General features: G+C 41.3%; 1 protein-coding gene across 1 annotated transcript in view; it reads right to left on the bottom strand.

Annotated features, from left to right (window-relative positions):
- Window positions 1–26760, bottom strand: part of Slc9c2 (solute carrier family 9 member C2 (putative)) — a 59505-nt gene extending 32745 nt beyond the window's left edge. The window contains exons 1-9 of the mRNA XM_028760145.1: window positions 26601–26760; window positions 24592–24692; window positions 21741–21869; window positions 20365–20530; window positions 8994–9110; window positions 7686–7847; window positions 4730–4829; window positions 2476–2619; window positions 910–1078 (exon numbers count right to left, since the gene is read on the bottom strand). Of these exons, the coding sequence (XP_028615978.1) occupies window positions 910–1078; window positions 2476–2619; window positions 4730–4829; window positions 7686–7847; window positions 8994–9110; window positions 20365–20530; window positions 21741–21869; window positions 24592–24692; window positions 26601–26760 (1248 nt within the window). The remainder of the gene's footprint in view (window positions 1–909; window positions 1079–2475; window positions 2620–4729; window positions 4830–7685; window positions 7848–8993; window positions 9111–20364; window positions 20531–21740; window positions 21870–24591; window positions 24693–26600) is intronic.
- Between the last annotated feature and the right edge of the window lie 722 nt (window positions 26761–27482).

The following is a 27482-nucleotide window of genomic DNA, read 5'->3' as shown; positions in this document are numbered from 1 at the left end:
AGGCCCTAGGTTTGAGCCCCAGCACTGCAGAGGCAAATGAACAAATAGTGAAGTGCCCTCAGGCTGCTAGCACGTGTCTAGGGTGTCAGCTACAGCACTATATATAGCTACAGCACTATATATCACAAGACTGTTAGAACCACCAGCTTGTCCAAGATTTGGGGCGGGGTGGGGGGAAGGAAACCAAGTATTGTTTTTCACTGCAGATCACAAAATCTTCAGCCAGACTTGTTTTGTTTTGATTTGGTTTTGTTTTGAGACAGTTTCTCTACAAAGCTATGGCTGTCATGGAACTTGCTATGTAAACCAGGCTAGCCCCAAACTCACAGAGATCTCCCTGTCTCTGATTCCCAAGTGCTGGGATCAAAAATGTGTGTCACTATATCTGGCTACAGTCAAACATTTTTAAATGAGTCAGAAGGCTAAAGGATATCCTTTATATAACAATTAATAGACTCTCTCTCTCCTTGGGACACTTAACTAGCACTTCAGCTTTTGTGCTCACAGCTACACAGAGATTTGAATGTTCTAAATGAGGGCATTTTATTGTCACACTTTCTGATAGCTATTGGGAAAAAATGACATTTGTGTGCTCAGTAAAACTCACAGAGTATTTATTAGCCGTCAGCTGTTTTACGGGGCATTGTCTCAATCCTCAATTAGAAGCTGAGTCTCAGTGAATGGTGGAGTCGGAGTTGAAAATCAAGGCTCCAATAACCCTAATAATAATTGCTATGTGAACACTGGCCCCTTGTCACTGTCAACATAAACATTTTTCTGTCAAAGTCCTTTTGCAATGAAAAGAGTGCATTTTTAAGAAATCCAACTCAAAGTTGGTTAACTTACGCTACAAAATAAGTAATAATGAGTAAATAAAAATAATCCATAATGCATGATTATTTTCCCTACCATATGTGGCGCCGGTAACTTAAATTCCGAAAAATTGTAAATATCGGGAGCTAAGAGTAAGCTGAAGACACCTCTGATCCCAGACCACGCAATGACGACTCCCCAACGCCAGTCATACTCATAACTTGAATGCATCAAAATAGGGCTCACTAAAATGATGGTAAGCAGCCTGTGGGCAGGAAACAGTACAAACAAATAAACGCGCTTCACATGGGAACATCATCCGAGGTTAAAATCATGCACTCAGCACTAAATGTCACTTAAAAGTCTCCAGGAATGAGGAAAGAGTATAGTTGTCAATAAGCCACTGGGGCTAACCTCAACTTTATGTCTACTGTAGTATATGTACAGTGGGAGAGGTTCTACACACGTAAAAGGATTTATCGATAGCATTGTGGTGTATAATTTACAGTTAGGGAGTAAGTTCCTGTATGGACATTTCTTCAAAGCATATTAACAAGTTTATCTATCTATGCCAAACAATAAAATGACTGAGAAACTGGAATTGGAAGAGGGGCTGATCAAACTGGAAAAAAAAATTATTATAAACATGTTAACAAACTTAACCAAAAAAAAGCCTTTTCTTTAGCTCCTACAAGAATCACACACTAGGTCTGGGGGGATGTTTCAGTGGTGGAATTTCTTGCCAAGTAACTATGAGGGCTGGAGTTCAGACCCCCCAAAAATCAAGTAAACGTCTGGTGGGTGTGGTTGGCCGCCGATAATTCCAGCTTCGGGAGGCAGAAACAGGAAATTCCCAGGGCAGGCTTTGGGAACAGCTGTATCAGTGAGCCCGGGTCTTCATTCAGAGACTCTACTTCAGTGTGCAAGGTGGAAAGGCAGTCAGAGATGAGTCTCAAAATCAACCTCACCCTTCCCACACACGTGTGTGTGTGTGTGCATGCACACACACCCCCATACCCATGCACCCCCACACATATAAAATATACATACATACATACATACATACATTACATACCTACATACATGTACTACATACAGGCACAGAGAGAGAGAGAGAGAGAGAGAGAGAGAGAGAGAGAGAGAGATCCAGAAAAATAATCTATACTTACTTCAATGTATTTCTGCTTATTTTAAGGTCACTTTTCAACAGGATCTTATGACAAAACTCAGAATCTGACCTTTTTTTCCCATTATTTTATTATGTGTATGGATGCCTTACCTGCATGTATGTCTATGTATTACATGCATTTCTATTGACTTCAGAAGCCGGAAGGTGTTAGATCCCCTGGAACTGCAGTTACAGTCTGTTATGAGCTGCCTTATAGGTGCTAGGAAATCAATCCAGGACCTCTGAAAGAGCATCCAATGCTTTGCACCTCCAGGCCGTGTCTCGAGCCCCTCAGAATCTACCTTCAGGGGGTCTTTACCAGCAGAATATGTATATTGTGTTTCAGATGATCTCAGACAAATGAGTCTTCAGCAAAATAAAATCAAACATGCACAAACACACACACAGAGTTGGGGGACTGAATATATACATGCACATATCCACAAAAAAATAACCTAAGCTCAGAAAAAGAAACTTTAAAATGTAATCGTTACCTTACAAAATTCACTGTTACGAATAAAGTCACAATGAAAACTAGGGAGTGAAATCTGAAATACTGGATTTCTCCACAGCCAATAACAATGCCGAAGAAAGCATATATTAAGTGTTCGTATACAGAGGAACACATTATTAAGAACCTAGGAGGGATGAAAAGGAGAAGACATTTTCATCAATGCACGTTTAAGATATATTCTTTGTCACATAAAAGTGCCCATTTTACACCTATCACTGCTACCACAGTGGAAGCTGTGGCCTCCATAATAGTTACAGTCAAAAGGGATGTTGTCAGGCTTAGATACTCAGGTCATTACCTTCATTATACCCAACCCCGTGGGATGCCTCTCACAACACAACAGAAGGAGAAAAGCAGAGAAATAAAGCTCTCCCCAAGCTGATGATGTACCAGTTTCTCTGGGATTAGCCAGCAGTTTATCTAGTACTGAAGCTGCCACCACAAATCCCAGAGCAAGGGTGGTCTGCAAAGAGGCACCCGGGTACCTTCAGCTGACGGCTGATAACGACCCAATGCTTCACTGCCACTTCTGCTGCTGGGACTTGCACATGCTCTACCCCTTACTTTGGAAAGTCTCTCATGTTTGCTTTCCAATCTGCTGAATGCCTACAAGTCTTGGAAATCCAGTTCTTTTCCTGTGTTCTCCATCCGGTGTACTCTGGTTAGACACGACCTCTTTTGCGTCCCTAAAATGCTGCCCCAGCACAGTAAAGCAAGGGAAAGCAATAGATTTTTCCTGCACAAGTTGGAGCCAGATCCTTCATCTATAGGCAGATTTCAAGTCCTGCCTCCTCTTGACTCCCTCTCACGGGACTGAGAGAAGTAAGCTGTTCTGCTCCAAAGCCTGTCTCCTCAGAAATGGCTCACAAAATCTACACTAGGGAAGAAGCATTACGAAGCCCCGTTTTAGCTGTGATTAAAGCATTATCTGATATAATCAGCACACACACTCTCCAAGTGACTTCTATTTCCAGATTCAAGCCACTCAGAGCTCCAGAGGAGAAAGATAGGAATGGAAGCCCTGAGGTCCCAACTGTCCCTCTCAGCTGTCATAGAATAACTGAGGAGTTGAAGGCTTTTAAGAAATATCTCCACAGGGTCTAACAATCCCCTTGCAAATAGTAAGATCCAAAAAAATACATAAGTTTAGAATACTTAGTGTTTTTTTTAAATAAGCAGGTATAACATTTAACAATAGCATGCTTTTGGATTTTGTTGTTGTTGCTATGTTTTGGTTTTGCTTTTGTTTTGGAAATCTCTTACTCTCATCCCCTCCGGCTTCAAATTCAACAGTCAGGCCACAGCAGACAGGAAAAGATGGTGGCTTAGGTGAAAGACCAAACAAGTGGAGTGGGTTATTACAGAAGGTAAGAGTAATTACTGAAGGGCAGTGCCACCAAGAGCCAAGTGCAGTGGCTACACGAATCCGAAGGCCTTACGAACCGATTAGTCCCAAGCTTCATCCGCAAACACATCAAAGGAACAAAAGTTATGGGTGCCAATTTTGTTTCATTTTGCAAAACCAAAAAAAAAAAAAATAGTGCCGTTCTCTATCACAGGTATTTATTTTTTTACAGAATAATTTAAACACTTAAAACACTATAGGAAGGACAGTATTTCAGAACAGCCTTTACACTGAACAAATTTTCATGGGAAAAGTCAGAGTGAAGGCTTATTTGCTTTCATTTGCTTTCATTGGAGATGAGAATTTCTTTGGCAGATTTCAACTTAGTGTCTGTGATTTTACATGGTTTCTGAGAGGAGGCCTAATTCATTTGTCTGAGAAGACACTGATCCACCCCCAACACACACACCCCAATACCTACACCCTACCCTTACCCCCACCCGACCCCCATCCACACGACATCTTTTTAACACCAGTGGCAAGGGTAGATAAGAATCTTGCTGGTGATGCATCTCACTCTGAGCTCCTTCCTTCCTCCTTCCTTCACACATTACGATGATGTCATCCAAGCGTGGACGTGAAGGGAAAAAACCCAACAATTCATAGCATAAGTCTATTGGAATGACATAGAGAAGGCATTATGGTCTCTGAACCTCTGATGCTCTCCTCAGAATGACAATATCAATAATGCTGACCACTGATGGCACATTGAAACTTTGAAAATAGAAATATGTAAATAAATAGAGTTGCATTAGCCTCCTCAAAGACAAGTCTGGCCTAGGACTGAAATCCTCTGACATCCATACTGAGTACACATCAGTAAACTCACTTAGTAATTATGAATTCCATCCTTGGCTTAAAGCTTAAAGAATCCAAATTCAGGCCGACGGTGACCAAGGCAACAATGCCCGACATTCCGAAATATTCCACTGGGGAGAGAAGAAAGTGAATTAAATCTAAATGTAATTAAATCTGCACACGGATGTGTTCTGAGGAAAGAATCAGTAGGAAAGTTGAAAGTAGTGCCTCTTATTTAGAAAGTTACTTCAAGGGATTAGCCCAACACTGTAGCTCAGGAAATAGCAATGCTTCTTCTGAAATGGGCAATGTAGTAAATATCTAGCCTCTGTGAGCCACGGGAACTTTCACAGCGACTCCTCTCGGCTATGACTCTGCAAGAAGCCAGAGATAACATGTAAATGGTTGGCCAATACCATACTATGGACTTTAGACTTCATATCATCTTCATCTCCCCGAGATGTGATTCTTTCCTTCTGCTCTTTTCATAAGGCTGTTTTTAGCTAAGAGCAGATTTGACCCAGTTTGCCAATCCTACATCATCTCTGAGGCTAGGGCAAGTGGGAAAAGGAATTATGCAATCTCTGCTCATCACCTCTGGGACATTGTGCTGCATGGGCCAGGAGTTGCTGACCCTTCGAACTCACTGCTTCCTGGAGCTTTTGCCCTTCCCTCCCTGATTAAAGTGGCAATTCTCTGGGCTCTAAATGTTGAAACAGTCTAGGGAGAATGTTCGAACACAAAAAGGTGCCGGGCTGCAGAGTCTCCAAAGAGCCCAGGGTGACAGTAGCAGAAAGGAAGAGAAAGAACATCCAAGCAAGCAGTGGACGAGCTTTAAAACGGCACAGCAAGCTGCCTATGGAAAGTGACCTCCCGTTCTCCATTAATGTCCCCCCATCTGCAAAGCAGGCGTTAAATGAGGTGGATAGCACCTCACAAACTTATTGCAAACATTAAATTAGATGATGTATTACTTGGAATATTTGCATGGCAATGGACGGCCACCGTTGTGACTACAGTATTGATTTTAAGCCACTGCTCTACTGCTTAGCAATCCTTGTTAATATTCAGGAAAGATTTAATAATTCTTTTCATTTGTGTATTCACTTAACTTCACTTTGGACTTTTTTTTTATATCTACTTACCTAACCAATTTAAGTTAAACAACAATCAAGTCGAGTAAAGCTAATAGTTCTGCAAATGTTTTGATAAGGACAATCGTCAAACTCTTAGTTCCAGTTTCTTTTTATAATGAGTACATGCTAGTTCTTATTTTTGTCTGATACATATATAATCTTGAGATATATATATATTCTTGCTGGGTTTTAAACACATTTTTATCAGATGCTTGTGTTTCAATGACTTGAGCCAAACTGATGAAACATTTTGGTTATATTAATAGATGAAAATAAGGAATTTGTATTGTTAATTATGTGACAACCCCATCCTTGTGTGCCTGGGCTGGGAATCTTCTGATGTGAAAAGGAGGCTAAGACACTCCTGCTGCCCGCCCTTGCCTCTCTGCCCTCGGCGCTCATCCATTTAATCTGTCTAAAGAGGCACCAAGCATTGCCTGCAAACACCTCCATTCCTAGAGGAAAGAAGAAATGAACCAACATTTATGAACCACCCTGTCTTGAACCCAGTGATGAGCTGGCAAAGGCTCAGGAACAAGTGACAAGTATTGGGGAGGAAGTCTCGATATATATGGCATAAAGACACGCCCCTCCTCCAGGAACAACCGTCACTCAGAAGGAGGTGGGAGGAGCTGTGTATGTAAGGAGCTCTTGCCAGCCCCTAGGGTACCTGCAGCTCACAAGCTTAGCACACTTCATTAATGCTTGCAGTGCCTTACACAAATGGGGTATTATTAGACCATTTGTATAGAAGAGACAAGCTTAGAGAAGCTAAGTAGTTCCCAAACGTTGTTGATTGATGGAGTCTATCTGGATTCTGCCCACTCAAAAACACTTTGAGAAGGAATGTTGGTTCATTCGATCATCATATATCAATTTATTGTCAGGCATTTGACCAACTCCAAGCTTGGCTGAAAAGAAGAAAAACTGATCGAGTAAAGAGCTGTCTATGAGCCCCACTCTCACTCCAGGGCCTCACAATCTGGTAGAGAGGTGGAAAGGCTGCAGCAAGGCATCCACAAAACTTTCACAAAGGAGAAAAGAAATAAAGTTTAAGGAAATGAGCACTCCGGGGAATGTTTTCTCTAGTTTAACTGGCTCAGGGCAGTAAGCAAACGCTAGGTGGCGGTGTGTCTATAGGAAAACACAGGGCCTTCCGGTAACTAGCGGTGTAAGAGAACTGAGATCTTCATTGGTTGAAGTTCCCCTACTGTGTGAGATCGGAGTAAAAGCAGTTTGGTCATAATTAATATGACTCCTGGGAACTGTACTGCCTCAAGTCCCAATTTTACAAGACTGAACTAACGGAAGCCCCCCCACCCCGGGGCTGGGTACTGTTACTCCAGCAATTACCGACACCCAAATTTCTCTTCCAGACACACAAGCACCCTTGATCTCCCCATTCTCGTATCCCACCTTCTAGATTCACAAAAAGACTGCCATTTGAAAGGCCTTTTTAGTTTAGTGAGTGAAGCTGACGAGCTTGGAAAGCTCTCAAGAACTTCCCCGCCAACTTTTCCCATTTTCCGGGTGAGCTGCTCAAGAGTCCGAACAGAACCAACTCCATGTTGATTCCACTTCTAGGGCACTGCCAGGGACGTACTATTGGGTTAAAGAATAGAGCGCAAAGGAGTAAGCGTACCCAGAGATAAGAGCACAAAGAAGAGGGACATGTGGTTACAATGAGAAGCCAGGAGAGAACTAGAGATGACAGAAAGGTGATATGACAAAACACGAAGGGGGGGCCACAGAGAGGAGGAAGACATGAAGTGTCCGGAGAAAGAAGCAGGGCAAAACCAGGATTCCCAGGTGCTCCGGTAGGATGGTAGTTCTTGCCTTTGTTTGCCTTACCAAGGTAAAAAGTCATGTACACCAGTGAAAAACAGAGAACAACGTTCGTCAGTGAGTTGCTAAAGAGGTCGGTCAATATAATCTGAATGACTCTTGTACACCAGTATCCACATATTGTACTTCCAAAAATATCAAAGCTGAGTCCAATGATCACGTGTAACTCTAAACAAAAGAAAGGAGAGAACGGGAGAAAGAAAAACTTGAGTTAACCATCTGGGTTTTGATTTGTTTGTTTGTTTTGTTTGCTTTTTTTTTTTTTTTTTTTTTTCTGATTGCACTTCGGTTTGCTCTTGAGGTGTGTAAACAGGGAGCTTGTTCTCCAGCGGGCAGTGTACAGTGAAAGTCTGAAAAAGAAATCTATTTAATGTAGATTTCTCGAGGGATGTAAACAAACTCCCACTCACACTGTGATAAACAATCCCAATGAAACTCCTTAGGTCACACACGACAAAGGCATTAAATAGAAGGGGCTAGCTGAAAGGGGATTAATGACCTGGGGAAGGACACAGGAGAGAGTGACAGGAGTGGATATAATTGAAATGCAACACAAAAGCATAATGAAGCCCATTACATAATGAATGTGTGCTAATAACCCATTTTTAAAACTATCTACCCAATTTCCACCAACGTGTCTTTCTACTTTTAGCCCTCTTTACCCCCTCTTGCAGCTACCACAAACGTGTACCAGGAGCTCACGTCTCCCCGTCATGCTATGCTCTGATGTCCCCCTTTCTTATCTAGCTATTAATGAAACATCTAGAAACCTGTCAGGAGAACATATTTCATACCCCAGGGACCATTAGCCACACAAATCTGGCTGTTATCACTCTTAAGATTGTCTTACCAATACTGCATTAATTGCCTGCTTTCACTCTCAAATCTAAGACCAAGACAACTCTTAGCATCCACCAACTGAGCAACATGTTGATCCCAGCTGGAGGGATAACCTGAGCCGGATGATGCAATTGTGTATGTGTGTGTGCACGCTGAGGGACAGGAGATGGGTCTTTTCAGTTATTCCTTTTATATTTTTTTGAGATTGTTAAAATTATATAATTTCCTCCTCCCCTTTCCACTTCCCAGCCCCCCCCCCCATCTACCCTGGCTTGTCTATTACAGATCAATCCAACACACACTTTGTATTTTAGTGATCCATAAAATGCAAATATGGCAATTATACTTTCTTGTTACCTCACTTCTCATTTTAATTGGTTCAAGAGCAGTGTATAGAGAAAGATACAGAGACGAATACACTTTCGTTTCAATAATAATCTTAGGAAGTATACAGACAGAACACAACGATCTTACCCCTGAACATGGAAAAGTTAGTTGTGTGGCCTCGAAAAATTCCAAAGAAAATGCATGTGAAGCTACAAATGATCAGCGACTCTCCTCTTATAATATCCGTGTACATTTTAGAAATGCCTGGGGAAGGAAACACGGGGTGTAATTTAGTGTAGCGCATGGAGATGATGTCCTTGCATAGAAAGCACAGAAGAGATAGAGCACGATAGGGGGAAAGAGAAAGAAGACCATTGTAACTGGCATGGGTCTGAGGCAACCCCAGCTAACACCTTTTAAGTTTCCTACTCTGCCTTCTGACTTTTCAGTGGCAAAGGATATAACAGGAGCATCCTGGTATTGCCCTGTCCTGGTTCCATGTCTGCTGCTATGATAAAAACAAAAACAAAACAAAGAAAAACAAAACAAAAACAAACAAAACAAAAAAAACCCTATATGATAAAAGCAACTTATAGGACGAAGGGTTTTCTTTAGTTCATAGTTCCGGGTTATAGTCCATCCTAGCAGGGATGTCAAGACACCAGGGAGTTAGAACAGCTAGTCACTTCACATACATCATCAAAGGCAGAGAGAAATCCATGCATTCAGACTTACTTGTACTCAGCCCTCTCTCTACACTTACACAGTCCAAGATTCCCTGCCAAGGGAATAGTACCACCCACGGTGGCACTGTTATAGTGGGTCAGCACTACATAGCTGGGTTTTGCTATATCGATTAATTCATATTTTATGTAGGCAACCATTGAGACTCTCTTCTCAGGTGACTGTAGGTTGTGACAAGTTGGCAATTAAAGCCAACCTTCTGATGCCCACTGTCTCAAATGTTCGTACCTTCCCTTTGACCTTATGTTTGCGTATACACTGGTTGTCTGTATGTATTCACACATGAGGCCTGAGGTTGATATTAACTACCTTCCTCAATCACTCTCCTCATCATTTATTAAGGCGAGGTCTCAAGCTGGGCGGTGGTGGCGCACGCCTTTAATCCCAGCACTTGGGAGGCAAAGGCAGGCGGATTTCTGAGTTCGAGGCAGCCTGGTCTACAGAGTGAGTTCCAGGACAGCCAGGGCTACACAGAGAAACCCTGTCTCGAAAAACAAAAAAAAACAAAACAAAACAAAAACAAAAACAAACAAAAAAAAGGCAAGGTCTAACCCCAAAGCTTCTCTGTTTGGGCTAGTCTGGCCCTCCAGGGAGTCTTTGTCTCTGCTTTATCCCACACTAGGATTATAGGTAACCCACCACAGCTACCTGGCTTTGAAGTGGGTGATGGGGAATCAGAACTACAGTCCTTAATGCAAATGCTTTACCTGCTGTGCCATCTATCCACCCAGCCATAAACATTTTAAAGCTTCTGAATGAGACAAATCTTAAGACACCGAATTTAGCTTGAATAAACATAAGAATCCAGAAGAAGCTCATTTTAGAAAAGTGCAAAATTGCCAGGCACTGGGATGCACGCCTTTAATCCCAGAACTGGGAAGCAGAAGCAGGAGGATCTCTGTGAGTTTGAGGCCAGTCTGGTCTACATAGTGAGTTTCAGAATAGTCAGGACTACATAAAGAAACCCTATCTTAAAAGAGGGAGAGAGAGAGAGAGAGAGAGAGAGAGAGAGAGAGAGAGAGAGAGAGGTAAACTATAATCCAGTAAGTACATGTACATGGATGTTTGTACATGAATGTTCAGAGTTATTCACACATCAATGTTTGTCAGCTAATGAGTACATGAATGTAGAAGGTTACTCCACTCTAGTGGGACACTATCCTCCCTCAGAAAGGAATTAAATGCTGGTCCAGTTACAGCACACTGAACCTTGAGAACCTTATAAATGGAAAATGACAGACACAAAAGCCATGCATACTGTCCTGTGGTATCTGTGACCTCATTCTAGCAGTTTAGTCCTCTGAGGCCAACTGGGGTCCCAGTGTAGAAAATAAAAAACTGCAGAAGTAAACAACTCATAAGGTTTAAGTAGCTAATTATAACATGCTGCTACATTTCTCTTGTTCATCATTAGATACTGTTGTCTTCTTAATGAGGCTAAGTTACAAATTAAGTTTTATCATAGATGTGGACATATGAGACAGAACAGTGTATCTAGGACTCCATGTTATGTGTAATTTCAGACAAGTGCTGGGAGTCTTGGATCCAACTATGGAGAAAGAATTACGACCGAATTGTATAGCTTCACGTAGGTAATGTCCAGAGCAGACAAACCCACAGACCACAGATATCAAAAATAGATTAGTGGTTGCCAGGGGCTTTGGTACATCAAATTCCACATCCAAACTTCCGTCTGATACAACTGTATTTCTGCCTGGAGGCTCCTTTTAACAATTTATATGGTACATGTCAGCAAATGAGAAATCCATTCGGCTTCCAAGACTCTGAGAAAGCCTGTATTTTATCTTCACTCCAAGATACTCTGAGTGTACAAGTCTAACCTAACAGGTTTGGGTTTTTTGTTGTTTTTATTTCTAATGCTCTAAAAAATGTTGCTGTGCTGCCTTCTGGGTTGTGTCTTTATGTTTCTAAAGAGTTTTCTCTAATTGCTATAATCATATTATATAGTAAATATCTGTACCATTTCCTTCGGATGCTATTGAGGTTTGTTTGTTCGTTTGTTTGTTTGTTTGCTTGCTTGTTTTTACTGGGTAGTTTATTTTGAAGGATTCTATTTTGATTTGCCGTGGTATAGTTTTGTTTTTCTTGGACTTGGGAATTTTTTTGAGATAGTTGAACCTTTGGGTTTTTACAAAATTTAGAATTTTATATTCATTCAAATGTATATCCCCTTTGCTCTGTCTGCTACCTTTAGGGACTTATGAATTGGGTCCCCTGTGTTTGTCCCACAGCTTATTAAAGCTTGGTTTTTCCCAGTCTCTTTCTCTTATTACTTTTGGATACTCCCCACTGTTGTGTCTTCAAGTGCTTTGGCCCTTTCTTTGCACAGTAATCTTTTCTCCACTAACCCTGTGGTTTCCATCTCTTGAAGTTTGAGTTGAGCCTCTTACATCCCCCATGTCTAGTGCTAGATTAATATGCCAGCTCAGCTCTCCAAACTGAAAAAAAAAAAAAGACCTCATCTGGGCTGAGGATGTAGCTAAGCAATAGAGCTCTTGTCTGGCATATGTTAGGGCTAGGTTTCTAGATCCACTTTAAAAAAAAAAAAAAGGTCTAATTTGCAGGGTTTGCCATGTGTAAACATGTTGATTTAAAGCTACTGTCCAGGTCTGATTTCTATTGCTGTCACAAGAAATTTGGGGAGAAGAGGGTTCCTCTGGCTTACATTTCAGTATTGTGATAATCCATCATGGAGAGAAGTCAGGTCAGGAACTCCAGTAGGGCCTGAGGCACAGGCCATGGAGGCAGGCTCTTACAGCCTGAGCCCCTGGCTTGCTCAACTTGTCTTTTCAGTTTGTTTATGTGTTGGATTACAATGACAGATTTTCATATATTGAACCACCCCTATATCCCTGGGGTGAAGCCTACTTGATCATAGTGGATGATGTCTTGATGGGTTCTTGGTTTCAGTTTGTGAGTGTTTTATTATTTTTGCATCAATGTTCATAAGGGAAACTGGTCTGAAATTCTCTCTCTTTGTTGAGTTTTTGTGTAGTTTAGATATCAGGGTTATTGTGGCCTCAGAGGATGAGTTTGCAAATGGTCCTTCTGTTTTTATTTTGTAGGATAGTTTGAGAAGTATTAGTGTTAACTCTTCTTTGAAAGTCTGGTAGAATTCTGTGCTAAAACCATCTGGCCCTGAGTTTTTGGGAGGAGACTTTGAATGACTGTTTCTATTTTCTTAGAGACTATTTAGATACTTTATCTTATCTTAATTTAACTTTTGTAAGTGATATCTGTCTAGAAAAATCATCTATTTCATTTAGATTTTCCAATTTTGTGGAGTACAGGGTTTTGAAATAAGACATAATGATTTTTTGAATTTCCTCAGTGTCTGTTGTCGAATCCCTTTTTTCATTTCTGATCTTGTTTGTTTGGATACTTTCTGTGTGACTTTTAGTTACTTTGGCTAAGAGTTTGTCTATCTTGTTAATTTTTTCAAAGAGCTAACTCTCATTTTCATTAATTTTTTGAATTGTTTTCTTTGTTTCTAATTTATTGATTCCAGCTCTGAGTTTGGTTATTTTCTGCCGTCTACTCTTGGGTATGTTTCCTTCTTTTTGTTCCAGAGTTTTTAGGTGTGCTGTTAAGTTGTTACTATGAGATTTCTCTAGTTTCTGTTTCAGTGACTTGTCATTTGATGAGAGTAGGGTGTTGAAGTCTCCCATTATTAATGTCTGATTTAAGCTTTAGTAATGTTTCTTTTATGAATGTGGGTGCCCTTGCATTTGGGGCATAGATGCTCATCTTGGTGGATTTTTCCTTTGATGAGTTATGAGTGTCCTTCTGAATCGCTTTTGATTAATTTTAGCTGAAAGTCTATTTTATTAGATAATAGAATGACTACTCCAGCTTGTTTCTTGGGTTCAATTGCTTGGAAAACCTTTTTTCAGCCCCTTACTCTGAGGAAATGTCTAGCTTTGTTGCTGAAGTGTGTTTCTGGTATGCAGCAGAATGATGGATCCTGTTTACGCATCCACTCTGTTAGCCTGTCTTTTTATTGGGGAATTGAGTCCATTAATGTTGAGAGATATTCATGACCAATGGTTGTTAGTTCCTGTTATTCTTATGTTGGTGGTAGTTCTCTCTCTCTCTCTCTCTCTCTCTCTCTCTCTCTCTCTCTCTCTCTCTCTCTCTCTCTCTGTGTGTGTGTGTGTGTGTGTGTGTGTATGTGTGTGTGTGAATTGAGTCCATTAATGTTGAGAGATATTCATGACCAATGGTTGTTAGTTCCTGTTATCCTGTTATTCTTATGTTGGTGGTAGTTCTCTCTCTCTCTCTCTCTGTGTGTGTGTGTGTGTGTGTGTGTGTGTGTGTGTGTGTGTGTGTGTGTCTTCTTTTGGTTTTTCTGGTGTGGACTTATCTATTTCTTGTGTTTTCTTGGGTATGGTTACCGTCCTTTCATTGGTGCTTTCCTTCTAGTATTCTCTGTAGGACTGGACTAATGGAAAGATATTATTTAAATTTAGTTTTGTCATTGGATATCTTGTTTTTTCTACTATGGTGATTGAAAATTTTGCTGGATATGCTAGTTTGTACTGGAATCTGTGGTCTCTTAACAGACTGCAAGACATCTGGTCATGCCCTTCTGGCTTTTAGAATCTCTACTGAGAAGTCAGGTGTAATCCTAATAGTTCTGCCTTTATATGTTGCTTGGCCTTTTCCCTTTGCATCTTTTAACATTCTTTCTTTGTTCTATACATTTAGTGTTTTGATTATTATGTGGCTAGAGGATTTTCTTTTCTGGTCCAATCTATTTGGTGTTCTGTAAGCTTCTTGTATGTCTATAAGCATCTCTTTCTTTAAGTTAGGGAAAATTTTTCTATGTTTTTGTTAAAGATATTTTCTGGGCTTTTGAGCTGAGAATTTTCTCCTTGTCTATTTCTATTATTCTTAGGTTTGGCCTTTTCATAGTGTCCCAATTTTCCTTGATGTTTTGTGCCAAGAACTTTTTTATATTTTTCATTTTCTTTGACTGATATATCAATTTTTCCTATGGTATCTTCTATACCTAAGATTCTCTCTTCCATCTCCCATATTCTGTTGGTGATGTTTGCATCTGTAGTTCCTGTTCTCTTTCCTAGGTTGTTCATGTCCAGGATTGCCTCAATTTGTGTTTTCTTTATTGCTTCTATTTCCATTTTCAGTTCTTGGACAATTTTATTCATTTTCTTCACCTGTTTGTATTTTCCTGTATTCCTTTAAGGAATGTATTAATTAAAGCCCTCTATCATCTTTATAAGATTGGATTTAAGGTCATCTTCTTGTGCTTTGACTGTGTTAATATACCCAGGGCTTGCTGTAGAAGGATGGTTGGGCTTCTGGAGGTGCCATATTGTCCTGGCTCTTGTGAATTGTGTTCTTATACTGTTTTGTAGCCATCTGGCTGGCCTTGGTGTTGGCTGGATGTTCCTGATGCCATTGGGACTCCTTGGGAAGGCATGGTACAGACAATAGAGGTGAGAAGGTAGCACTCAGTTCACCTCTGCTGGCTGTGCCCCAGGTAGACCCAACAGGCAAGGGATTGGTGGGGGTGGGTTCCAAACTGGTTTTTCCTGGTGCACCCCTCAAAGGCCTTCTCAGGGAATCAGGATACTCTTGGGGTTCCATAAAGCTCCTTGGGATGGCAGGGTAAGCCCAGAGCCATAGAATGGAACACTTTTAATTAATTTAATTACTTTTTTCATTGTTTTTAGAAAATACCTGACAAGAAACAACTTAAGAGGGCTGGAGAGATGGCTCAGTCTTTGAGCATTGACTGCTCATCCAGAGGACCCAGGTTCAAAATGTACCCACATGGCAGCTCACAACTGTCTGTAACTCTCTGGATGTGCTTCCCAGCACCCAAATTGGGTAGCTCACAACTACCTATAGCTGAAGTGTCAGGGTTTCTTAGGCCTTCTCTTAGCCTCCTAGGGCACTTGCACACATTTGCTGCATACACACATACTCACACACTCCAACACACATATTGAAAAAAGAAAGAAAGAAAAGAATCAAGGAAAAAAAGGTTAATGTGGTTCACAGTTTGAGAATAGAGTCCATCACAATGAGGAATTCATAGCAGGGCTATATAGGGCTTCCTGTTCTGAGTCAAGAAGCAGAAAAAAAAAATAAATGCTAACGTTCAACCTGCCTTCTCCTTTCCCCCTTTCTAGTCAGTCTGCACCCTGGTTACTGTTCTACTGCCGTGATGAGACGACACGGCCAAGGCAATTTATAAAAGATAGAGTTTATCTTGGGTTCACAGTTTCAGAGGGTGAGAGTCCATGACCATCGTGGTAGGGAGCATGTCAGCAGGCAGGCAGGTATGGGGCTGGAGCAGTGACTAGGAGCTTACATGTGACCCTCAAATACAAGGCAGAGAGATAATTGGGAAAGACACAGGGTTTTGAAATCTCAAAGCCCTCCCCCATGACACACCTTTTGTAGTAAGGCCACACCTCCTAATCCTTCCCAAACTGGCCAACTAACATAGGAGCAAGTATTCAGATAAATGAGCCTAGGGGCATTTCTCACTCAGACCACCACGTTCCACTCCCTGGCCCCTGTACCATGGCCATCTCAAAATAAACAATGCTTTTAGTCCAACTTCAAAAATCCACAGTCTTTTGCAGTCTCAACACAGTTTAAAATCCAATATCCAAGGTCTCTGCTGAGAAGCAAGGCAATCTCTTAATTGTAACCCCTTGTAAAATAAAAACGCAAATTGTGTACTTCCAACACACAATGACACAGAGTATATATTACCATTCCAAAAGGCCAGAATGGAGGCATAGTGTGGAAATACTGGACCAAATTCAGACCAGACCTTGGAAGGGCAAACTCCAAAACCTGTAGCTCCACACTTGATGTCAAAGGGCTTAGATGTCTCCACCACTGCTGACTGCAACACACTGGCTCTCTTGAGTTGGTTCCACTCACTGTATACTGCTCTCCTTGGCAAGCATCCCACAGCTCTGGCACCTCTAACATTTTAGGGACTACAACAAACCCAGGTCTCTCAGGCCCTCCAAGCAGGGAGTCCCTTGCCATGTGCCTATTCTCAGTGGCTTTCCTTAACCTTGAGGAAGATTCCAGAACCCATTTATTCATCTATCCTTCATAGCTGTAAAGTCAGAACCACATGGCCAACGCTGCCAAGTTCAGCTACCTGCTTAGAATAGAACCTAGTTTCCTCCTTGAATTACATCTGCATAAGCTTTGATTCCTCACTGTTTCTTAGGACCAGAAAACCCCTCTGACTTTTTATTTTCACAGACTGCATGATTAGCTGGGTGGGGTCTCACTCTGAGGTCTCCACTCCCTTTTCTCATCAGGCCTCTCTGTCAGCACAATCCTGGGCTCCAAGATTACTTTCTTAGTGCTTCTCCCTCCTCCCCCATACCGCACATTTTTTTAATTTCTTTTTGCTCTGCTTGTTCTCTTTCATTTCGGCCCTCGGAAGAGTGAGTATTAGTGACCATGTGACAGAGCCAGTATTAGACTGTCTGGAAATCTCTTTGCCTAACCCTCAGTCCTAAATGGAATATCTCCATCAAATCCCCCAGATTCAGGGAACTTTGTGGAAGAGGAAGAAAGAATGTAAGAGTCAGTGAGGGAGAAAGACAGCAAGGGAACAAGGTCTTCTAAGCACAACAAGGCTGGCATGCCTGTGACTCATAGAGACTGTGGCAGCATTCACAGGACCTCCACAGGTCTAAGCCAAAAGGAGTCCCAGCACTGAGAGGGGAAGTAGACACAACTTTCACTCCAAACCTTTCCTTTGAAAACTATCTCCAACTATGTTCAAAGAAAAAATTTGTTTTCTCCAAAAGAGTCTCACTGGGTATACAAACCCTACTTAAGGACAGACCTCATACCCAGGAGTAGATGACTAAAACAAAAGGAACTCAATGATATTTTCAGAGTTGGGTTTTTTGTTTGTTTTTTTGTTTTTGGTTGTTTGTTTGTTTGTTTGTTTGTTTTACCATACAGGTCTTTTGATCATATAATATGATTTCTGGTTTTGCATTTTTATGAGATTTCTGTGTGAATGCATGTGTGTGTTTTTCCTTTGGCTCTCCTTTTTTTCCCCCTTGTTTGTTTTGCCCTGGGGAGTTTTGTTTTGTTTTGTTTTCCTGTTTGTTTTCTATTGAGAGAGAAAGAAAGGATGGACAAGAAGGTAGAGAGAATCTGGGAGGATTTGAGGGAGGAGAAACTGTGAACAGAATATATTGTTTGTAAAAAAAAAAATTTTTTCAGTTAATGAAGAGAAAGGCAGACAGTCAGACAGAGACAAAGAGAAGAAGGCAGACAGGCTGGGGGAGGGGGGTATGGTGATGTACACCCTTAGTCCTAGCACTTGGAAAACAGAGGCAGGCAGATCTCTGAATTGAGGGTCAGCCTGGTCTACAGAGCAAGTTCCAGGGCAGCCAGAGCTACACAGAGAAACCCTGTCTCAAGAGAGAGGGGGTGGGGGAGGAAGAAAAAAGAAAAGAAAAAAATAAAGAAAAAGTTAAGTTTAACTTCATAAAGTCAAGGACAAGGACATAAGGTAGCCACATTCTTTGCCCAAACATCACAAGAATAGTCCATAACCCAATTAAATTACTTTGAGCTAGAGCCTCACTATAGGACCCTGGCTAGTCAGGAACTTTCTATGTAAATGGGCTAGCTTTGAAATCACAGAGATCCATCTGCCTCCTGCCTCCGCGGAGTGCTGGGATTAAAAGTGTACATCACCACACCCAGCTTGTGAGTCTTGCCTTAAGCTTCATTGTATAATACCAGAACAGCCTTTCATCTAACTAAGACTGAGTCTGTGACGTAGCAAGTGGACAAAGCCCTGACTGATTAAAGTCCTGAGTGAATCGGTGGGTGCTGTGATGTGGGCTCAGTCACGTCAAGGACATTGGCAAAACTTACCCACAGAGCCCAGGTTCAAGTGACATCACAAAGCTTTCCTCAGGAGTCAGAGTCTAGGTGTTTATGAATGACTGATGAGTTTGTGCACGGACTAGCAACTGTAGCTACCTACCAAAGACCATCTACCAAGATGAGCTAACCCCTCCCCCTATGCTGAGAAAACACCCACCTGATCCTGGTTTATTATATGTGTATACATGTGTATGTGCATGTGCTTGTATGTGTCTGTCCTATCTTCATTCCCTGGCCTCCCAGTCAGGGTTTCAGGAGGACCTGGCTGCTTGGCTCACAGCACTGCAGCGTACTGAGGCAATAATATTCTGAGAGTTCTAGCTGATGTACCATGAACTATGAGGTTGTTTTCCACAAAGAATGTAAGGAATCTGAAGGAAATTGGTTCTTCTACTCTTTTATGTATTTTCTGTTTCCAGCCTTGGCCACTGCACACGAATGCGGTAATAAAATGAATTCCTATCCAAACGCAGACCTCCGCCCTGCTTCCTGCATGCAGCTTTCATCTCTGCAGCAACTTTTCCGTGAACTCTAGCTGTCTGAGCCCTCTAAGGTTTCCAGCCCGGGAGCTGCTCAACTCTAACCAGGCTCCACCTTAAGTTTTCTCTCTCTATCCCAGAACTGAAAGGCTCTCCAGATGGGAAGTTAAAGCAAAAGCTATGCTGTCTATCTGTCTATCTGTCTGTCTGTCTGTCTGTCTCTGTCTTCATTTCTGTCTCTCTGTCTCTGTCTTTATTTCTGTCTGTCTGTCTCTGTCTGTCTGTCTGTCTGTCTCTGTCTTCATTTCTGTCTCTCTGTCTCTGTCTCTGTCTTCCTCTCTCTCTCTCTCTCTCTCTCTCTCTCTCTCTCTCTCTCTCTCTCTCTTTCTCTGTGTGTGTGTGTGTGTGTATGTATGTATGTATGTATGTATGTATGTATGTCTTCCCTTCTTCCCCCTCTTTCTTTCTCTCCTCCCTCTCCCCATCTCTCAAGACCCACTGACCTACACTGTCTGATGTCCATTATTGGATAATTCTCTTTTTCTTGTAGTTTGTTCTCTTCCAGGTTTGGGTTTTGGTTTTTAGTTATTTCAGAAGGTATCTCCAGCTACTGTTACTCTAGAGAGTGAGGCTTGATGAGTTCATGGTGTGCTACCACCCCTAGACTTCCTTCACTTAGACGGGTGAACCCCAGACTTAAGAAGCTATGACCTCTGCTAGTATACTATGCAGCCTAATGCAAACACAAATTGATAGGATTACAGGACCCTCTATTTTAAAAGCAACTGTTAGGCCACATTCAGAAGGCAAAAGCAGACAGATCTCTGAGTTCAAGGCTAGCCTGGTCTATGTAGTGAGCTTCAGGTAAGCCAAAACTACATAGGGAAAACCTGTCTCAAGAATAAAATAAGTGTGACTGTTTAATATAAATCATTAGGGAAAAAAACCCAAACTGATCGTATTAAGTGACATCATCATCATTAAAAAACTAGACCTGGCTAATCTCTTTTTTTCACCTAGGGGTCTTGAAACAATAATAACTGAAAATATACAGTTGAGATATTATCATCATCACTATTTACTGTTATTGTTATTAAAGTAGTACGTTTATAGTTTTTGTTTTAAGGGAAATTTTTTTTTCGGTTTTTAATCTGGATGTAAAGTATTAGGATGCCTCCCCGTGACCACTGAGTGATCGGGTTCAATACCAGGCTACCCAGAATCTGATTCTCCTTGAAAAAAATAGAGCACTAAGCCCTACTCTGCTGAATCTACAAACCACGCATGGAAAGGATAACCCAGAGGAACTAAGACATCCTTGGACCTTCGGAGCGAGGGAGGCGGGCCTGGCGTACCGATCGTCTTGAGAGAGTTGACGGAGTGAAGAGGGTCTATGATACACATGGTGATGCTGAAGAGCATGCTGCACTGCACGTCCCACGTGTCGTCGTGCATTTTCAGGACCACGAATGAAATGATGGAGAGCGCTGTGCCAAAACTAATCACGCCTGTTAGCAAGACCTGTGAACCAATCCACCACGGCATTGCGTCACCCAAAGAGAGCTTGACTGCGTTCACTCACATTAAAGACCCATATCGAGGGTAATGGATTTCTTTTACCACATTATTTTTTAATAATATAACATTTTAAAATCTATTCTTTGAGAATTTCACGCAAATACACGACGTATTTTAGTCATCGTCACCGTTTTATTCCTTTTAACTCTGATCTCTCATGTGACGGAATGGGCGTTCGTTCTACCTGTATGTGTGTGTGTCTGTGTTATTTGTGTTACCTGCATACCGGGTCCCCATGGAGGACAGAAATGGACATTGGATCCCCTGGAACTAAAGCTATAGATGATTGTGAACTGTCATGTGGGTGCTGGGAACCAAATCCAGGTCCTCTGGAAGGGCAGCCAGTCTTACCAACTGGGTCCTGTCTCTTGCCATTACTTTATTATTTTTTATTGGCATAGAATTGTACAGGGTTTTTGGATACAAAGCACCCAAAGGACTCTAAATCAACATAACCACAGGTTACTTGCACATCTCTACTTACTTCAATACTACCTGTACCCTGCAGGCATGGTGGTGCATGCCTTTAACCCCAACAAGCAGAACTTTGTGTATTCAAGGTCAGCCTGGTCTACATATAAAGTTCAGGGCCAGCCAAGGCTACATAACTAGAAAAGAATGAATGTGTCCCCACCCCCAGAAAGCTTTTTAAAAATTAGAATTTAGTAATAATTAAAACACTAAAAGATAAAACATGAGGTCAAGTAAAAGGGGAAAAAATTGCACCCTGCATATGCAAAATACTATTAAAATGCTACAACTCAGTTAATTTTAACTCAAGATGCCAGAAAGAACAGAGTTAAACCAAAATGGGGGAAAATGTTCCCTGAAAATAGAAATAAAATAGTGCAACAAGTGTAATTAAGGAAAAATAGAAAAGATAAAATAACAACAACACCACCGGCAACAAAAAGAAGACACAGTTGTGAGGAAATTGCCTTAGACTAGAACCCAGACCCAAGTATTTACCGACTCTCTTGTGAACTCAGCTTCAGTGGCTCACCGACAAAACCGAGATGTTATTTGCTTGGATCCTAAACTTGGAGGTCCCTCAGCAAACAATAATCCCATCCCCACCCTACCCGACCATGCAACTCTTTTAAACTAGTTCTACAGAGCAGACATGGTTAGCTGTTTTAAAATGTTTCCTTACCTGCCAAAACACGTTCTTGACTATATAAAAGTCCACATCCAAAGCAGCCACAAATACAATTAAAGGTAAAAAATAACTATACAGTGAAAAGCTTGGTGTTTTTAGAAGAGGGTAGACAATTTGGTGCACCTAAAGTAACAAATGCAAGGAAATATTTGTTACTGTGGTGGTTTAGAAGCGTGGGCCCCGCACCCGTACCCCACCAGCACCCACACTGGATCTCAAATCCCCTGAAAAGTTTTGTTTGAAGGCTTGGTTCCAGCAGGTGGCGCTGTTGAGAGGTGCTTGGATCATGAGAACGCAAATGTCATGATTTAGGATATGGGCGCTGAATGGAAGGTCATTAAAGTGACATTCTAGAGCGTATCTTGTCCTGACCCCTTTCTTTCTAGCTCTCTATCTCATGAGATGAGCAGCTTCGCTCTGCCCCATCTTCTGCCATGATGATGAAAATGTTCCATCTCCCCACAAACCACAGCCATGGAGTGAAACAACCAAGGACTAAAAAGTATGAAACCATGAGCCCAAATACATCCTTTTCTCCTTTTGGAGAATTTTCTTTTTAAGTTTTAGATGTACAAATCCATGCCTTCAGTACCTCAGGATGCCAGGGTAAAGTGTCAGATCCCCTAGAACTGGAGTTTCAAAGGGTTGTGAGTCACCATGGTGGTGCTGGGAACCAAGCCTAGAACCTCTGCAAGAGTAGCAAGTGCTCTTAACCACTGAGCCATCTCCCCAGCCCCCTTTTTTCCACTCCTTCCTCCCTTTAAACTGATCTGCTCTGATATGTTATTTTACATGAACACTGCATATATATTAAATACATACATTATAACCTATAATTAGTATTTATAGAAATGATATCCCTTACCATTGGTGTCACCTGAGATAATGCTATCCAATCCACAGAAAAGTATTTGAATTAGGCTATTGGATATTTAGTGTAATATATCTATTATATATTCTTGCACAGATATTTGTGGATTTACAGAGATATGCTTAAATTGGAAAAAAATCCCAGTTAGTCAGTAGAGAAATATGATGCTTAGATGGTGATATAATCTGTATAGGGCATGGATGGTGAACGGTGTACATTAAGTAACAGAAAACACAGTGGTGGTTGAAATGCTGTAATTAATTATTCTCCTCGGAAAGTGTTTTCTAGATCATTCCAATTTAACAGCTGCATTATCTGACTTCCCAGTGGCTCAGTTCCTCATCTGTAAAGTGATTAGTGAGTACTACTTCATCACATCCTTGCAAGAATGAATGGGTCAACCCAAGGGTTGTTGAGTTGCCAAATTCATAAGTACAGAGCACTTAAAAATGTGTATGGCACATAGTAAACTCTCAAATCACGCCAGCGAGTGGGAATGGTGAGACTGGGAAGACTGATAGACTTTCACAGCCCTAGATAAATATCCCATAGGTATTACCTCCCATCTTAAAAAACTGAAACACTCAATGGAGACAAATTGCTAATGCACATTGCATTGCTGTTAATACTAGGCATTAATAAGTTGAGACAATGAAGAAGTGTTTTCTTGTGGTTATGTTGTGTGTGTTGCATGTTTCATATTTAACATGAGAGAAAAGAGAGAGGATGCTTTATCATGAAAATAACTGCTACAGGGGCTGGAGAGATAGCCTAGTAGTTAGAGCACTTGCTGCTGTTACTGAGGACCAGGTGAAGTTCCCTGCACCCACACAGAGGCTAACTGTGTGTTAACTGGAGTCTGTTATTCCAGTTTCAGAGGATCTGGCACCCTCTTCTGGCTTTCATGGGTACTAGAAATGGACTCAATTCACTTAAAGACGTAAAGGCAAAACACCCCATATACATAAAATAAGTCTTAAAAGAAAAGAGATGCTGCCTTTCATATCAAGCCTCTACATGTTTAAAGTGAACATCAGAGAATAAACCAGTGTACCCACAAAGGAAAGGAACAGGAACCCAGAAGGAGTAACAAGAGGGAAAGGGTAAGGCTCAGAGAAGAATGACAAGGAGCCTGCCAGCACGTGAATTGTCTCACTTCCAAATCACTGCTTCATTTGAAGCTTTCCTAACTTATGACTTTCTTATTGTATTTATGTGTCTTTCTTTGCAAAAATGCTCACCGCTGTATGAAATCATTTTAACATCTGTTCACATGTTTTTTAATTCCATAGGGTTGGGGATGCTCGTAATTGATAGAGTCCTGCTGCTTGGCATGTATGTGGTCCTGAGTTTGATCCCCAGGACTAAAGAAAAAGAAAAACTTGCATATTAGGATGTCAGGGGCAGCCTTGCTTATACAGTGAAGGCCTAAAATCATCAATAGGCCTAAGTCAGCCTGCTAACACAAAGTCTTGGTCTCTGGAAAAACACTGAAACAGATGGCTACAGAATCTTGAAAACAAGTAGCCTTGGTGGAAATTTACCAGCCTGGATAAGAACTAATAGTCACAGACCTTGTAGATAGGTCGCCTTGGTGGATAGTACCAGCTTAGATAAGGAACAAGTAAATCATAGACAGAGTCACAAGTGACCTGTTCCCTGAACCTTCACCCAGATGATACCCTGTTCTGGAAGATATCTGTACTCCCCCTGAGAACACCTACACTCCAGCATCATCCCCTTCCCCATATCCTGCTTTTTTGTGTATATAACCCCTATGTGAAAAAATTATAATCAGTGGTTTGATCAGCCTACAGACAAGCTGCTCGTTCTTTGTGTCCCCTGTCCTCCAGTTCTCTCTTCCAGGTCTTCTGATCCCAGTTCAATGCTCCGTGGGACTGGGACATTAGGAGTAGACCTTCTTTGAGATGTTTGACCTTTGATTTCCTCTCTAACTTATTATGTATACAGTACCTCAACAAAATGGTAAGCCAGTCGCCCTGTCACAAATCCCGACAGAGAGAGAATCATCAAGACAAAGACCTCAGAGTTCTTTAAGACCATCCTTGAAAACCCTAAAAAATAAAAATATAATTTATAGTTTCAAAATAGTAATTATCCTATTCAACCAGTATACATGGTATTGTATGCCTGTGTCAGCCTATACTGAAACCCATTGTGTGTGTGTGTGTGTGTGTGTGTGTGTTTATCTTACCAAAAGAGATGAGATGTTTATTTATATTTTCAAAATAATATTCATTATAATTCATATTAATGTCATTAATATTCAGCCTAGCTATTTAATTTACAACTTTTTCTGAGTCATAGTGTGTGAGAAGAGTTAATAATTATTACAAATATATTTGGATTTGTGTGTGTGTGTGTCATGTGCTTTTACTTCCTGAAATTCACTGGCCCACAAATGCAATTTGTTAAGTATAAGGTACATATAATTGGTATCCCTCACAGAAGACTATGGAAAGTATTGAGATTTCACCAGCCTCACAGTTGCTCACCCAGGAATATATTAGAGTCACTCTACAGACCGAAAGCAAGTCTCACTGGCAGCCTAGATTTGGTACTTCCTGCCTCCCAGATTGAGCTGGAAACAAATCAGTAAAGAATTATTGAATATTTCTTATGCTTAAGTCTGGGTAAACAGATAGTTTTCACACTATTTCTGCAACGTCCTTTGCTCCTGGCCACTTTTCATTACATCCTCAGGGTGTATCAGGGTTATCAAAGCTCATGGTTATCTGATCACTGTGGGTACTGAAAGGAACCAGAGTCATTAGTGAGTGTATTAAAAGCCCCCAGACAAAGCAATTTTACTCCCTGGTGAATACTAAGATGAAGATACTCTTTACATGCATTTGTTTCATTATTTGGTCCTTGGTTGTCTTCCTGAGTCCAGAAAAGTTTTGGGAGCAGCTGGTATTCTTCCCAAGTAAATTTTCTTTTACAGAGACCTAGAAACTCTCATCATAGGAATGTTATTGACTGGGCTACTTTATCTCTATGAATACCATTCGGTACACCTGCTGAATTTGTAATCCATATTCAGGAGTTCTTTATTTACAAAGCCCTCTCTAATTTTTTTCTAGGCAGGCAAAGTGGATAGAGTAAAGAAACATCCCATCAAAAGCCAAAATAGCGGCTGGAGGGATGGCTCCATGGTTAAGCATACTTGCTGATTTTCCAGAGGACCCAGGTTTAGTCCCCAGCACTAGCATTCATGGCAGCTAAGAAGCAGCCATAACTACACAGTTCTAGGGACTCTAATGCCCTCTTCTGGCACTGTTGGCACTGCATACACGTGGTACACAGACATGTATGCAGGACAAACATTCCTATACATATAATAAAATGGGATCTTTTTTTGAGGCAGGGTGTTTCTGTATAACCCTGAGTGTCTCGGAACTCACTCTGTTTGGCCACAAACTAAGAGATCTGCCTGCCTCTGACTCCCAAATGCTGGCATTAAAGGATAAAATCTAAAGAAGCCATAATAATAAACAAGATTAATGACACCAATTATGCAAACTGTGGATTGTTTGTCTTCTTTGCTTATCTGACAAGCTGTCTCCCCTTATCTCAGATAATATGATCAGGGCAGGCCTGGCGGGTAGGCAGTATCAGGATCTCCCTCTTTCTCATTACTAGAGAATCCTAACATCATCTCTATGTGTACGCTTAGCACACTGCCTCATGACTATTTGTTTGCCTACCTCCCCCATGAGGAAGCTCCATGATGTCAGACAATCTCATGTTTCTTAATGTACCTGCCACCCTCCCATGCTCAGGCAGTGTTACTGAATAAAGCAATGGGTATACACAAGAGCCCCTTAAAAACTGAATGAAGCTGTACGGATGGCCTTCATTCACATCTTGAGGTTCCATTGGCTACTTTTTTGTTGTAGCTGTAACTTCCTAAGATGAGAAAAAGTTCTAAGGACCGAGGAGAGTCTCACATAGTTACTTACCTCCCAAAACAATAGTGGCACATATAAGAATTGTGAAATGCTTCTGGACCACAAAGTAATCCGCTGGCCTCCCACAGAGTAAATCAGGCTTGTTGTCATTTTTTGTTGCCCAGAAAGAAAAACTATTGTTTAACATCACTCTTCCAGGACTAACCTGCATTATGGCAGACTATTCTGTCGTAACATGGAAGAAAAAAGAAAGGCCCATGAGGCCTGCTGGGATCCAGTTCAACCACACCCCACCTATCTAAGGTGGGTAGCACACTCATCTCTGAGCACATTAATGCCACTCATTCTCCTTTGTGCCCCAGGAATATTTACAGGGACACTCGTGTTGATGTCTAATCCTACACACGGAAAAAAGTGGATCATGACTGTACTGCTATTGAGGTGATCTGATCATGCGTGTGCCTGGAGCATCGAGTTTCTCAAAGGCTGAGACTGAGATTTTGATTTTCATTAAGGTTGTAAACACAGTCTTCGGCACAAGACAGGTGCATCATACACATTTGATGGAGTGGAGTCTTTACGAGGAAAAGAGCAAAGACAAACATTCACACTCCTCATTTCCCATGAGTACAAATCACTCTGGGATTCCACTTCACTACTCTGACTTCAAAATTTATTTATTTTCCCTCTTTCAATGACTTCTATAAGGTAAACTGCATCATATCAGTTAAGGTTTGGATCATATCAGATAAGGTTTGGAGTGAGGACAGAGGTAAACAATTTTTTTAAAGACTTGAAAAGATTTGAGGTTTGATTGTGTGATGCCTTTGATTGAATTAGGAAAAAGTACCTCTTCCTCGAGACCATGAAGCCTGACAACAATCATGTGACTTGTCATATCAACAATAGGCTGGATTTCATTTCTGATGCCCC

This window comes from Grammomys surdaster, unplaced genomic scaffold (assembly GCF_004785775.1).
Source record: "Grammomys surdaster isolate TR1022 unplaced genomic scaffold, NIH_TR_1.0 130, whole genome shotgun sequence".
NCBI classification, from domain to species: Eukaryota; Metazoa; Chordata; class Mammalia; order Rodentia; family Muridae; genus Grammomys; species Grammomys surdaster.
The sequence above is the reverse complement of the archived record's forward strand: the minus strand, read 5'-3'. Positions and strand labels throughout refer to the sequence as shown.